The sequence below is a fragment of the Sylvia atricapilla genome, chromosome 24 (assembly GCF_009819655.1).
Source record: "Sylvia atricapilla isolate bSylAtr1 chromosome 24, bSylAtr1.pri, whole genome shotgun sequence".
NCBI lineage: Eukaryota > Metazoa > Chordata > Aves > Passeriformes > Sylviidae > Sylvia > Sylvia atricapilla.
The window spans coordinates 4,093,789-4,107,247 of NC_089163.1; the positions used below are offsets into that span (position 1 = coordinate 4,093,789).

The 13,459-nt window shown below is 40.7% G+C and overlaps 2 protein-coding genes across 7 annotated transcripts in view; one reads left to right on the plus strand and one right to left on the minus strand.

The window, feature by feature from the left end:
- Positions 1–13,459, minus strand: part of LUZP1 (leucine zipper protein 1) — a 380,667-nt gene that overhangs the window by 283,723 nt on the left and 83,485 nt on the right. The window lies entirely within an intron of this gene.
- The window catches only part of RLF (RLF zinc finger), a 45,579-nt gene that overhangs the window by 14,221 nt on the left and 17,899 nt on the right, over positions 1–13,459 (plus strand). For 3 of the 6 annotated variants that reach the window (XM_066335474.1, XM_066335476.1, XM_066335480.1), the window contains one exon: positions 7,709–7,841. The exons of the other annotated variants lie outside the window; for them this stretch is intronic. In XM_066335474.1, the coding sequence (XP_066191571.1) occupies positions 7,709–7,841 (133 nt within the window). The remainder of the gene's footprint in view (positions 1–7,708; positions 7,842–13,459) is intronic. 6 annotated transcript variants of the gene reach the window in all.

Sequence of the window (13,459 nt, forward strand, 5' to 3'; positions counted from 1 at the left end):
TTCTCAGCCTCATTGCTGAACTGATGCTGGATTGTGGTGTTGTCCTGAACTGTCTCCTGGAACAACAAAGGATGTTTTTCACAGAAAAATGCTGCCCTATGTTCATGTGGCCCCTTCTCCAGCCACATTTTGTTCTCTGTGTTATTACCAACAATCCTTGGTTGGGTCCTCAGCATCTCACTGTTGGTGTTTGAGCCATTCATGTGAGCCCTTATCTTCTGGGGTTCTACAAAGGGAGGCACAAGCTCAGATCTCTCCTGTCAACTTTGAGAACTAAGGGAAAATTGAAGATGTGCTGCTGCCAGGAGTAGTAATACATACTTGGCTTTTGTAGTGACTTTTTGAAGCCACAGCTTCCAAGTTTAGCACTCACCTAATGTTCCCCATATTTCACCTGGTGAACTGATTAAACTTTGGTGGTTCTGAAAACTTGCTGAAGAGGTCTGTGAACTTTTACAAAGAGATGTTTCTAATAAGATTTTGAAGTAGCTCCCTGGCAGAAGTATGAGAAGGAGAATGTTTGTACCCTGCCTTGGAGTACACTAGGAACCCACTTGTCACCACAGGAGTATATAAGTCATATAGACACCTTCAGACAGGAATCACTTGTAGGCTGTCTGGTAGGTTTAAAGCCTGTGTGTGACTGTGTTGATGTGCAGATCTCCAGGCAAATCCAGCAGGAAAACACCACAGAACATTGTGTTAGCACATGCCCAAGACTGATGGATTATGGTAAATGTGCTTATTGCTTTCCTACCAAAACAGACAGGTTTGGCTTCAGAGGACTGTAACTCCTAATGTGGGATGTATTTTTCAGATCTGCCTGCAGTAATTGTTGCTCTGTAACAATCTATGCAGATAATGAGAGTCAGTGAAACTTCAAATAAATTTTCATCCCAAGGATCTGAAAGGGGAGTGAGGGCTTGGATTTCAAGGCATCAAGGTGTAGGGACTGTCCTAGACCTGGAAGTGGAGTGTCACTGATGTCCAGCTTACATACAAAATGCTGTCAAAATCTTTATTTGGTGTCTGAATTGTTTGTTCTGGCATCCTAAATAGCAGCAGTTATGTCCTGCAGTCACCCATGAGCCCAGTTTTTCTCATCCCTAAGCAAGATCAGAGGCAGCTTGGGCAAAATGACAAGATGTGAGATTGTATGGCAGGAGTCTCAGCACTGATTTATTCAGTGGCAGCAAGCAAAAAGGTGCAGACACAAGTGGGGAAATGCTATAAAATATGAGTTAAAGGTTTGGGGCAGAATCACAACAGGGCTCTTGATACAAGTAAACTGTTAATCTGGGGGACTCTGTGGAGAAGTACTGTATGGATTGATGTAATCTGGTCAGGTGAAGAAGGTAAAACCATGCATTCAAAGATGTCTTTAGTGGGAGTAGAGATGTGTTGTTCTGGATATTGAATATGAGTTGTGGAACAGGGTTCCCTTCAAGCCTTACAAAGAGCATCAATGCTTTATTTAGAAAAACTGTGAGTTGAGGGTTGAGCATAAGTCAAAAACTTTGGTGAAGCTGTAGCTGATGCTGATCACTCTAAACTGCCAGGGCTGAAAAATCCTGATGTCTTCAGTAGACTGTTTCAAGGCTTGTCTTTTCTTTTGAACTTTGTCCATAGGCTCTTATTGTATTATACTTTCCTGGCCTCATCTAGAATGAAATGTTTTATGTCCTGCTCTTTAGAATCTGCTTATGGTGTTGTCCTAACTTAATGAGATCTGTATGCATAAATGTTGCATTAAGTTTCTTCAAAGACTTCTGATGTATTCATAATAGATTTTTGCATATACTCCCATTAATATTAGCTTTATATTCTTCAGTAGGTCCAATATGGTTTAGCTAAGCACTGTCGTGGAGGGGGAGTGTACTGACAGAAGTTAATTGCTTATGTTATGAATATGTTAGTGAATTTTATATTTTGTATTGATATGCTGAATCTCAAACACAGTGATTATTCAGCAAATCTGTTTGTATCAAAAGCCCCTTCTTTGTCACCTTCTTAGCTCCTTTCAGCCCTTAATACAGAGGTGCTGAAAAGTGATTGATCCTCATGTTTGGACTGAGCTTTGCTGGCTCTGTGCTGCATCCTGTGCCCTCAGATTAGGGAAGAGTTGCTATTGAGAAGACTTGTTTACACTGGATGTCTGGATCATTGAGTGCCATAACCTGAGGGACAGTGGTATTTTCAGTGCCTCACTGGTATCCAGGTCGTATGATGTATTTTTTTTAAATAGTTTTTATCAGCCATGTCATTCCAGTAGTGATGGCAGATAACTGGGCTCCTCTGGCTGTTTCTGAGGCTGTGGCTTCCAGCTCCTCAGAGTTCTGACTGGTAGTTGCAGCCCTTTCTAGGGCATAACACCTGTGCTGAATGCCTTTGCAGAGCTCAGTAAAGCTCATCCAGTTCAGTCTGCCAGGTGATGTTTGCACAGAGAGGCTCCTAAATGCTGATGGTTTTTTAGAGTTAGTCTTTGACCTGGTTTACCCTTGAGACCGAGAGAAGTTAATGCTGTAACCTTAGTGTGAAGAACAGAATGCATCGTGGATGCTCTGGCAACCTGTTGTGTTGAAAAGACTTAATGCTGTGTGATGTGTAGTTGGGGAAGGCCTAAAGGAGAGGTTGTTAAAATGGCCTTCTGTTGATTTTTTTAGGTAAGGTCAAGTATCTCTACTACCTGTAGCTGTTTTCTTGGTCATCCTCAAGACTGAAGATACACATAACATAGACTTCCCATAGGAAGAAACTGCCAGTTACAGAAACTAGGTTGTGGTTAGATGGTTAAATTTACACGGATGCAAATTTAGATCAGTTTGTTCTTTTCCAGTGATATTTTTAAAGCTGTCCTGAGGCTACAACTTGAGCATCTTTTGGCAGTAGCATTGTGTGTCATTCACCTGGCTGGTTCTATTGGCATGCAGTGTTAAGTGGGGAATTGATCATGCTTTAGTTTTAAAAACCAAACCAAAACAAAAAAACCCCCCACTTCTTCCCTGAGGGTCTTTGTGGTGGGTTTTGTTCACTGTTCCAGCTTGCACTGGAAGCAGACTCAGAGGAGGAACAGCTGTGAGTCTAAGTGTTGCTTAAGTGGTGTGCTCAAATGCTTAAACACAGCCTGCAGCTTTGAGTGTTAATCTCTCAATGCTCTTAGCTGAGAGCAGTTTGAACTCTGGTTAAGAGCATGGTAAGTCCCTTCCATCTTTAGGGTCCAGCTGTGACATTCCAAAATTCCTTTTTACCTGGTGAGTAGCCTTGCAGGCTGAGGACCAGAAATCAGTCATTGCAAGCATCCTACTTGTCTATCTCTGCATCTGCCAATTGGCACCAACTCCTCTACCAACACTTGATTTTTGAGGTGGTCTCACCAATACCTCACTCACTGGTTTTACTTCCCTTATAGTCATTCCTAGAAGTAGCATGGTCTTTAATGATTTCAGTTAGGAGGTTGCTATGAGCTAACAGCTGGAACAGTTACAACAGTTATCTAAAAATAAAATTAACTTTGAGGGAATATCTACAGAAAATCTTTAGTGCTGCTAAGGAAGGTGAGATTGTTAAAGTTATCAAAACTGCTTGATTGTTGCATTCAGCTATGAGACTTCTAATGTTATAGTCCTTAGAAGGTGAAAGTCTGCACCATAGTTCTGCTTTTGGAAAGAACTCCTAATGTGTGCTTTTTTGCTCACTTTTGAGGTTGGAAAAAGACTTAATGTAGGGCAGAAGCACTAACTTCCACAAAGTGTGCTTTCAGACATAGTTTCATGGTGGTTTCAGACATAGTTTTAAATTTCAGTGTGTTAAATCTGCAGCTCTCTGAAGGTTTCTGTTGTGGCAGAGTCATGAGTTTGCTGGAAGTAAACTCAGTTACCTGATCCACCTCTTCACTCAGACTAAGAGTTTTCGTAAATCAGGTTGCTTAGGGTCCTGCCCCACCAAATGTTGTCTGTAAGAAATGGAAAATGCACAAACTTTCATGAGTCCTTTCAAAATGAGTATTTACATATGGAAACACTTCCTGCACACACACTGACAGAATTTCCTTTCATGTGACTCCCTCACTAGACAGCTCCAGCACCTTCTGGCAATATAGAGAAAATAAAGACAGCTCTAAGACTTTCCTTTTCACCCTCTCTTCTGCAGGTGATGGTCTTTGCTGGATGTGCATCACTATGGCAAATGAATTTTACAGGAGAGCTGCAAACTAGATGTTGTACTGCAGTGGGATTTCAAAAGTGCCAAATGGGATTAAACACTTGAGGAATCTCTTGGTTATGCTCTGTTTGAGACTGTTGAGCACAGCCAGCCTTCTTTGCAGTAAGAGCTCACAGCTGACCTAACTTAAATTACAGACTTTAGAGACTTGTGGTGCCAAACTGGAACTCAGCCAGCTGGTCACCTACCTCTTCTGATTCTTGGGGCTGTACATGTGCAGCACTTTCATTTGCTTGTGCTGAGCTTCACTGAATCCCTGTCAGTGATGTTCTACAGCCTGTTGAATGTCCTAATGGCTGCCTGCCCAACAGTGTCAGCTGCTCTCCTGCTTCTCTATAACCTGTGGGCTGGCAGATAATGAATGTGCTTTATCCCGTTATTCAGACAATAAACGTGTTAAAAATACCAGCTCACTGTTGATCCTGAGAAATCCTACTGGGAGACAGCTGCCAGTTGGGTTCTGTACAGTTTGTCACAAACCTTTTAAGTCTGCCTGTTGAGTTGGTTTTTTTACCTGTATTTTGTCCACTTTCCCTTGTTTTAACGATTTGGTTTTCAAATTGTTAAATCCCCCATACTGTGGGAGATTGTCAGAAACCTTGCCAAGTATGACTAATGTCATCCGTAGCTTGTCAGCACAGAAGGTAGTCAGATTACTGGATGTAATTTCTAGGAGATTTTGTCCCATGTTCTTTCTGGGGTCAGGCTGTGCTGACTGGCCTGTAGTTCCCCAGGGCTTCTTACTCTTGGTGATTTCTTCAAGTCACTAGAAACCTTTCTCCAGTGACTGTGACCTTACAGAGCCTGGTACAGGACTTGCAGTGACATCCATAATCACCATGACACCCTTGGTTTTGTTTGATCAGAATGTGATCCGAATGTGATTAGAATCTTCTCTGTCATGCTGATTCTTGTCTCTTCCCCACCTCCAGCTCTCTTTACAGGGACCTGAAGACTAGAGTGCCAACCTTGGCAGGAAAACTTGAGGCAAAATTACAGAGCCTCTCCAGTGTCTTCTGTTACTCAATGTTCTGTTGAGCTGTTCTCAAGCTTTCCTTGGTCTCCCTTTCCTCAACCAAATGAAAAAAGCCAGAGAGATCCACATGTCTGTCAGCTTGGCCCCCAGAGCCTTGTATTTCCTCAGTGTGCTGTGATTTGTGTCCAGGTGTGCAGGCAGCAAGTGATGATAGTCTGAGAACAAGTCTTGACAGCTTCTCTGCCATATCCCACATCCAAGTTCTGTCAAGCACCAAACCTTATGAGAAGTGGAGGCTGACTAGCAGCTGAAGGTTGTGAATGCTTAGATAGGACTTTACAATGATAACTGATAGCTTGCTTAGCTTCCTGTCTCCTTTCCCCTCTGGGCTATTACATTAAAGTCTGGTTATAGCTGGAAATCCTGTTTATTTAAAGGTGAGTCAGGATATAATGTTACTTTTATGTCATGATTAGTGTAGGAAGATTAGCCTAGCTATGGAGTACAGTAATATCCATTTCTAGCATCACATAATTTTCTATTGTAGAGACTGACAGACTGTCCAAAGAACAAATGGATCTGTTTGAACTTGCCACTGGTCAAAGACTTCAGTGGTGCTTTAATACTTGAGTTTATTACATACAGTACACAAATGCACTGTGGGATACTTGGAGCAGACACATGTAATCAGAGATGAGAAGAACCCTGTGATGGCTGTGCTTCACTTTAATTTAGGATTTGCTAAATACCACATCTGATAGGATGGTTTCATAGGTATTCAAGAGGAGTCCTTCAAGAAATTTGAGAGTTGTGGATCAATGTAAGTGAACCCTTTACTGTAAGATTGTAATTTTCCCATCGTTAATGTTTTATTGTGAATAAAGCCTCACTCCTCAGTGAGTGATGCTTTGCCCAAGAGTTAAAATTCAAGTCTCTTGTGCAGAGATTTGTGCAGTACAGTTTGCTGCAATATTAGAAAAGAAATACTGTTGTATCCAAATAGTGAAGATGGTCTGAAATTACATCTAATATTGGATATTGAGCATCAGTATCTCATTTATTGAAAGACATCTAATCATTAAATGCAAAGATTGCCTTTACTGTGAATGGTTAAGGGGGAAAAGTTGGTCATTTTCATAGCAGATTGCCTTGACTGTAGGAGATAATTCATGGACTTAAACGTGACTTGTGTGTTGCACTGTGGAAAGCAGGTCATTGTTGCCCTTTGATAGCCCATGATAAAATATTCTTTGGTTATTCTCATATTTGTAGTGATCACAGCACTAGCTCCATTTAATTCTGATCATTCAGAACATAGAATTGATCCAGTATATTTAAAGGATACAACAGAGGCTATCAAAAGCAAGCCTGAGGTTAAAGATTGTGTTAAAAATACAAACAGCTTGAAACACAGCTCAGCAGAACTAAGGGGCATTGCCACGTGTTGAACTGAAGATCTGCTGTGAGAAACATTTTTACTGAAGATGTAGCCACAAATTGTTTTGAGTTAGTTGGCTTTATTTGTCAGCATTAGGAAATTCTGAAAGGTGATCTTTTAATTCTTTCAGTTCAAGTCATCCTACATCTGTTTTTTACTAGGGACATGAAATGCCTGGAATTTGTTTCAAGTTGCTTTCTTTTCTGTGTTAGACTCTAGATTCTTCCCATGTGTAATGTCTTTTTTTAATTCCTCCTTTACTTCTCAGATTTCCAGAATTCAAAGCAGTAGGGCCCTGATCACTGAGCAATGTGGTGTCTGTAGAGGTTTTGTGGGTGAGCTTCAGCCTGCTGATTGTGGAGAGGCTGTGGGTCAGGCTTCACAGCATCAGGATTTCTGATTTTTCAGAATGGTTTTTTTTGAACATTTTTCTGCTAGGATCAGAAATCCCTGGATTTTAGAGTAAATGCACTGGACATAGATCAGTCTCTAAGAAAATTGCATCTTCATTTCCAGCAGAAGGATATTTTCATCTTAATGATGGAATCTCCCATGGCATTCCTCAGCTAGTGACTGGTGGCTTTCATGATTCTCAAAGTGAATTGATTGGCTCATCTTTAGTGTTAACATTAAATGTACAGTTTTAGACTCTTACCATTTTGTTACTCATTTTGAAAACTATTTAGTCTTCTGAGTTTTTCAATAGCATTATATGCTTTGAAACAAAATCATCCTTTGTCTTTTAAACAATTCCTGGGGTTTTTTTATATATACACTTGTACATGGAGAATCATATAAATTGCAGAAGAGTTACAACTGCAGAATAGACTTTTTGATTTAAGCCATTTCAGTCAACTCAGTAGTCTGAAATTGGAAAGTTTTGCAGTAGGATTAGAGAAGTGAAAAGACATTGGACTACTAAAATCCCAATGCAAACTTGTCAAAGCAGAAATGACTGAGAGGAATAGTGTGAAAGTATTAGAATGTAGTGAAATATTAGGATAGATAATGTAAAATTACATTGGCTTAATTTTTAGCTAAGACCTTTAATGACTTTTTTTTACATTTTATAGGATTCACATGATGCTTTACTGGAATTTGGGAATAACAACCTTCAAATATTGGTGGATATCACAAGGGAAGGGGTATGGAAAAATCCAGTTCTTCTTAAAATTCTATCCCAGCAACCAGTAGAAACTGAGGAAGGTAAGAGTGTGTTTTTAGAGATGTGTGGTTGTTCAGAAATTACTTGGGGCAGTTTTGGTGGGTAAGCAGTGATACAGAAGATAGTTGCATTTTGAATTGTATTGTGCAGTAGCATTCATATGTTGCTAAATAATATTTATTATGAAACTGTCTCACTGGCATTTTGAATAATAGTTGTACAACCAATGCATCTCTGCTTGGACTGTACTATCCATCAGTTTGAATATTTTGAAATTCCATTTTTGAAAAGAATTATTTCTTTTTCCATCATAAAATTACAGATTATTTTCTTCCTGAGGTGGTTTGTTTCTCATAACTCTGTGCTTTTAAATGTTATTGAACTCCTAACAGGGAGGAATTGAGTATATCCATACTTTTGAGAGGCATAAAAGATTCATGTGGAAGGGCAGCGTGGAGTGTTATTTGCTCTAGGTTGGGAGGTGCTTTGTGTTCAGACTATGGAAATAAGATCTTGAATCAGAAACTGCTGAGAGATGAGGAAAAGGAGGTGCTAGTGTCACTTGATGTAATATAGTCTTTCTAATGTCTTTTAAGTTCTTCCTTTTCTCTGATTTTTTCCCATTAGTGTTACTATTAAGTACTTGTAGGTGTTTTATCTGTTTCATTAACAGTGGAGTGACTGCAGTATACCTCTGATAGTCTAAAGTTAAAAATAATACAGAAGGGAAGAAGAGTTTAAAATAAAGTCTTAAAAATTAAAGGAGAACAGAAAGGTATTTTAATTTAAGTTTTCTTCCACAGCAGAATCCTTTGTTCTGGTTTTGGGTGGCCTCTCTTTGAGTCGCAGTATGTCAGTATTTTTAATAAATAAAGAGAAACATGTCATGGATATTGAGACAATATGTTGGTCCTTGTGCTAAAAAAAGAGCAGCCAAGTTGAGCTGCAGTCTTCACTAGCCTTCCTGTCAGGTGTTATTGGCATGGCAGAAACATTTGAACTGTTGTGGTTTAAATTCAGCTGGAAACATTTAACCCCACTCAGCTGCTCCCTTTTCCCCCACCCCCTCTGCTGAGAGGGAGACAAAGGCTGAGTTGAAACAAGGACAATTTACTTGAAAACAGCAATGACATAAGAAAATGAACAGTGGCAGCAACAATACCAATAACAACAAGTTTATAAAAGAAGGTGATTACCAAAACACTCTCTGAGGACCTCCTGCACTGTGGCCACAGCAATCCCCTGCAGCACTACAGGCTGGGGACAGAGGGGCTGGACAGTGCCAGGCAGAAATGGGCCTGGGGCTGCTGATGGCCAGGCTGGACACGAGCCAGCAGTGGGTCTGTGTGGAATTGTCAGGAATTAGAATCATTAGGTTGGAAGAGACTTCCAGCATCATCGAGTCCAACCCAGCCCTGACACCTGAACTAACCCCTGGCCCCAGTGCCACATCCAGTCTGCTTTAAACACACCCAGGGATGGGGACTCCACCTCCTCCCCAGGCAAACTATTCCAGTCCTTTATCACCCTTTCTTTAATAAACCTTTTTTCCTGATGTCCAACTTGTATCTCCCTTGGTGGAGCTAAAGGCTGTGTCCTCTCATTCTGTCAGTGCTGCTGGAGAAAAGTGAGGAAAGTGTCACCCTTGTGGCCTGTGGACATGCAGAATAGCTGCTTAGACATAGTTAAATGATCTTTCTGAGCTCTTTGTGAGAGTGCTATCCTGTTCTGCTCTCTGTGAGAGTGCTATCCTGCTCTATTCTTTTGGCTTGCACAGGTACTCTGAAAGTGGTAGGTAGAAGTAGCATTATTAGTAGTGGAAATTGGAAAATAGGAGGATGGGGAATGGTGATATTTAAGCTATAAATACTGCAAAGTAATTATTCAGTAGTTAAATACTTTAGGGCCTTTACACTACAGGGGATGAGAGGAGTTTGATTTGGTGGGTTTTGGTTTTGTTAGCCTTTTGGAACACTTTATAAAAAGTGTAGTGAAGAGGTATTGAAGATTTGCAGGGAGTTGTAGGAAAAAACATAAGGCTTTGAAAGACAACAAAGGGCATAAAATTCAGGCTCCTGTAGCTGCTGCCAGCTCTCCAATAACATTTCAGAGAAATCAAAGTAATGCATATTGTGAGTCATAAAGCTTTAAAGTGATACAGGGAAAGAGAAGTAATACTGTCAGGAGTGGGGAGTTGGGCTGATAATCTTTATGGGTCCCTTCTACCTCAAGATGTTGCAGGATTCTAAGTAGATTGAGGCCATATGTAAAGTGTTTTTTTTTTTTTAAAGAAGGCAAGATTCATGTGCCAGACTTGTTACCATACACTCTGGTATAAGGAAAAATGAAAGCTTATAGAAATCCTGCTCTCTGTGCCATTGTGGCATGGAAATACTTTGATTCTTGGATTGTGCTGCTAATGTAACTGGTTTATCTTACTGATACCAACAGATAGATGTGATTCAGTGACTGCAGAAGTTACTGCTGACATGCAAATTGATCCATGAAGCTGTATGATACCATATGTTATTATTAGTAAAAATCTTGATTTTTGTTTAACTTGTTTTTCTTCGTTCAGTCCTGTCTTTTCTCTATGCCAGGCAGTCAAATGCTGATTTTATTTTGCTTGCAGAAACTCTATCTGAGCAGCTGGAATTAGTCTCTTTGCCTTGTGTAGGACATGGTTGGGGTTGCTATTGAGCAGCTATCTCTAGATGTCTGCTAAATTAATAATCTGTTACCTTCAGAATCATATCAAGTAAATACTAATTCCTGTAACAGATCCTGAGTCCCCGCTGAGTTAGGAGATTTGTCTTCCTTTTTTCACCTCTTTGTGTCACCTCTTTGATCTGTGTGAAGTTCTGTGCTGGCAGGCTCCATTTGATAGAGACAGGAGGAACCAAAATGTGGTTCCTGCAGGTGCCAGAGGGGGATGGCAGTTCTGCTTTTAGGCTTGGGAGTGGGGGCAACAGAAGGAGCTCCAGTGCAATGGATTTCCAGTTGCCTTAGTCAAACTGCCATTTTGTCCTTCAGTACAGCAGCAGCTTCACAAAGTGTCTTTTTCAGTCATCTAAAGCTTAGCTTCTTTGAATAATTTGTATTGCGTGCTTTTGGGGTTTTTTTTCGATGAGTACCTGAAAAGCATTCCTAGTTTTTGCTGCTATGAGCCCCTGTAAGCCAGATGTGAGAGTAGCTCAGTGTGCCAGCTGAAGCTGTGTTTTGTGGGCTGGTAGTTCTTATCAGTGATCATCAGATGCTTACTTGAGTGAACAATCCTGACAGTGTGTCAGGCTCCTGCCTTTCTTGCATCCTGATGGGACCATAAGTAATGCTGTTCAACAGTTGTGACATCCCATGCAGTTCTGTGCCTGTTAGCTAGTTTAAATACTCTGATTCCAAGGCTTCTCCTCCAACTTTTGTCTTAACAAACATCCCCTGAGCCAAGGAGGTTGGGGTGAGCTTGTTGCTGAGTGCAGATGGATGCCAACAACTTGCTGTGTCAGTCTTGAGGAGAGTTGATTTATAGGACAGCTGAGATAACCATCCAACACATTGCTACTCTATCATATACAGACCTCAGTGTCAGTTATTTGTGCTTAACATCTGTCACTGCACTTCAGCACCTTGTCCTGTTCTGTTCCTCAAGGGCTTTCAGCAGAAATGATCACCCAAGTGCTGTTTCTATTGAATGTTTCTCATAGTGACCACGGAGTCTTTCCATGCTCTAGTGCCATCCATGCTTTATAAAGGTTGTTTCCACAATATTATGGTGTAACTTAAATTATCTTTCACTGCGAGTGCATTGGGTGAGAGAGAAATCTCTTATTGTTACTTTTTGGTCCTGGCTTAAGAGACCTCTTAAGATATGTGTAGAGTTTGGAGCTGCACTGCCCTTTTGGCTAAAGGGTTTGGGAGAGGGAAGGGCTGCAGGGTGTCTGCACTGATTTTTATGTGTCTACAAGCTGTTTTAGTCTTGAGAGGTTTGATAGAACACTGTGACAGAACACATAACAGCAGGAGATCTGGGAAGAGAAGGAACAAGTCTGTTCATGGACATGTATGGAAATGTAACAGATTTAGGACTGAGTACAAAATTAGATTCTCTGAGGGAAAACAACTTTTCTCATTTTGCTGTCTATTCCTTAAGTTTTGTTCCTTTTTCAGGAAAAGAAGAAACTTTCCACTTTAGAGTAAAGCTAAGTGCTAAGATAGGTGTCTGACTAGTGACTCATTTCTGAATTTTGCTCCTACCATCATCACTTACATTTGCATGACAGAGGAGCTCAGTTTGTCATTTGCCTCCTTTGCAAAGTTCACTACACATTCCCTTAGGTGTGAAGGAATTGGCCCGAGGACACAGACCTGCCACCCTTGGGGAGAATGTGCTTACTGACTGCTCTCAAAAACTGCAGCAAGTTGAGACCCTCCTGTGAATACTGGCAGAGCATCCCCTTCCATCAAAGTTTCTCTCATTTGTGCTAGAAGATAAAAACGTCACTGTTAAACTGGAAGTGTCTTATTTGGCTGACTGCAGGTAGTCTTAAAATACTTGCCATGTCTTGGCTAGCTGGCTCTGACATGTTAGTGAAACTTCATTTAAGCAGTGCCAAGTGCATGTCTAGCTGTGTAAACAAGAGGAATTTAAATAATTCTTAGAGGAGGTAAAAAGAGGGATTTTTTTTTTCTAGTATGTCTTTTATTCCTCTTATGGACCTGAAAAAAAGAAGTATTCTGTGAGCCAAGAGGTGTAGAAATAGGGACTTAGAGAATTGCTTTGAATTGCTTGTGGGCACTAAATCCCATTCCTGCTGGGCCCATGAATACACTTGGGGAGGTGACTGATCTGATTCTGGGTAAGGCAGATCTCTGGGAGTTTCCCCTCCACAGTGATCTCCTGGCCATTGTGTTGTGGTAACAGTCTCTTCCATCAAATATCCATATTGAAGCACTGTTAGCATTTCTCTGTGAGTGTTCAAGCACAGTGACATACAGATGCAATTTTTAAGGAAGAGAGGAGGCTTGTTTCCTAGCAACTGGAGATCTTCCTGCAGGATCTGCCTCTTGGTCAGACAGTTCTTTTTGCTTTATGCATTGAAGTTCCTTTAATGTGAAGTGTCAGCTGAGTCAAGAGTTTAATGCTTAGAGGTTTTTCCTGTGAAAAACAGAAATCATTACCATAGACTTCAACCTTAAAATGATTCTGTGATGGACCACTAAGCTGACTCCTGCAGATTACAAGCAGGTTTCACTACAGGCAGGTGGTATGTACCTGGCACCTGAAATAGCTTTCTGTTCAGGTGCACACTGTGAGTTTTCTACCAACTAGGGTAGTGTCTGTTAGAACGCAGTGTTGTTTGTTTGGGCAATATTTTAAGTGCAGAAAGCATGAAAACTTTCTTGTTCTGTGTTATGTGCAGTCGTCTCTTCTGGAAATTTATATATCATTGTTTCTTAACTACCCTTCTTGCATAGTAATAATAAGATGCTAATGCCATGGAAGAGCTATTGAATAGAAATATTTTCTTGAGCAGTTAGTCTACAGCAGGTATTCTTTCTTGACTAATCCAGAGTTTCTGCTGGCACCAGAGGTAACTGGTTGACTGCAGTTGCTGCAGAACATGACTGTAGTATGTGTTTTATCAGAATATCTCCTGCATTT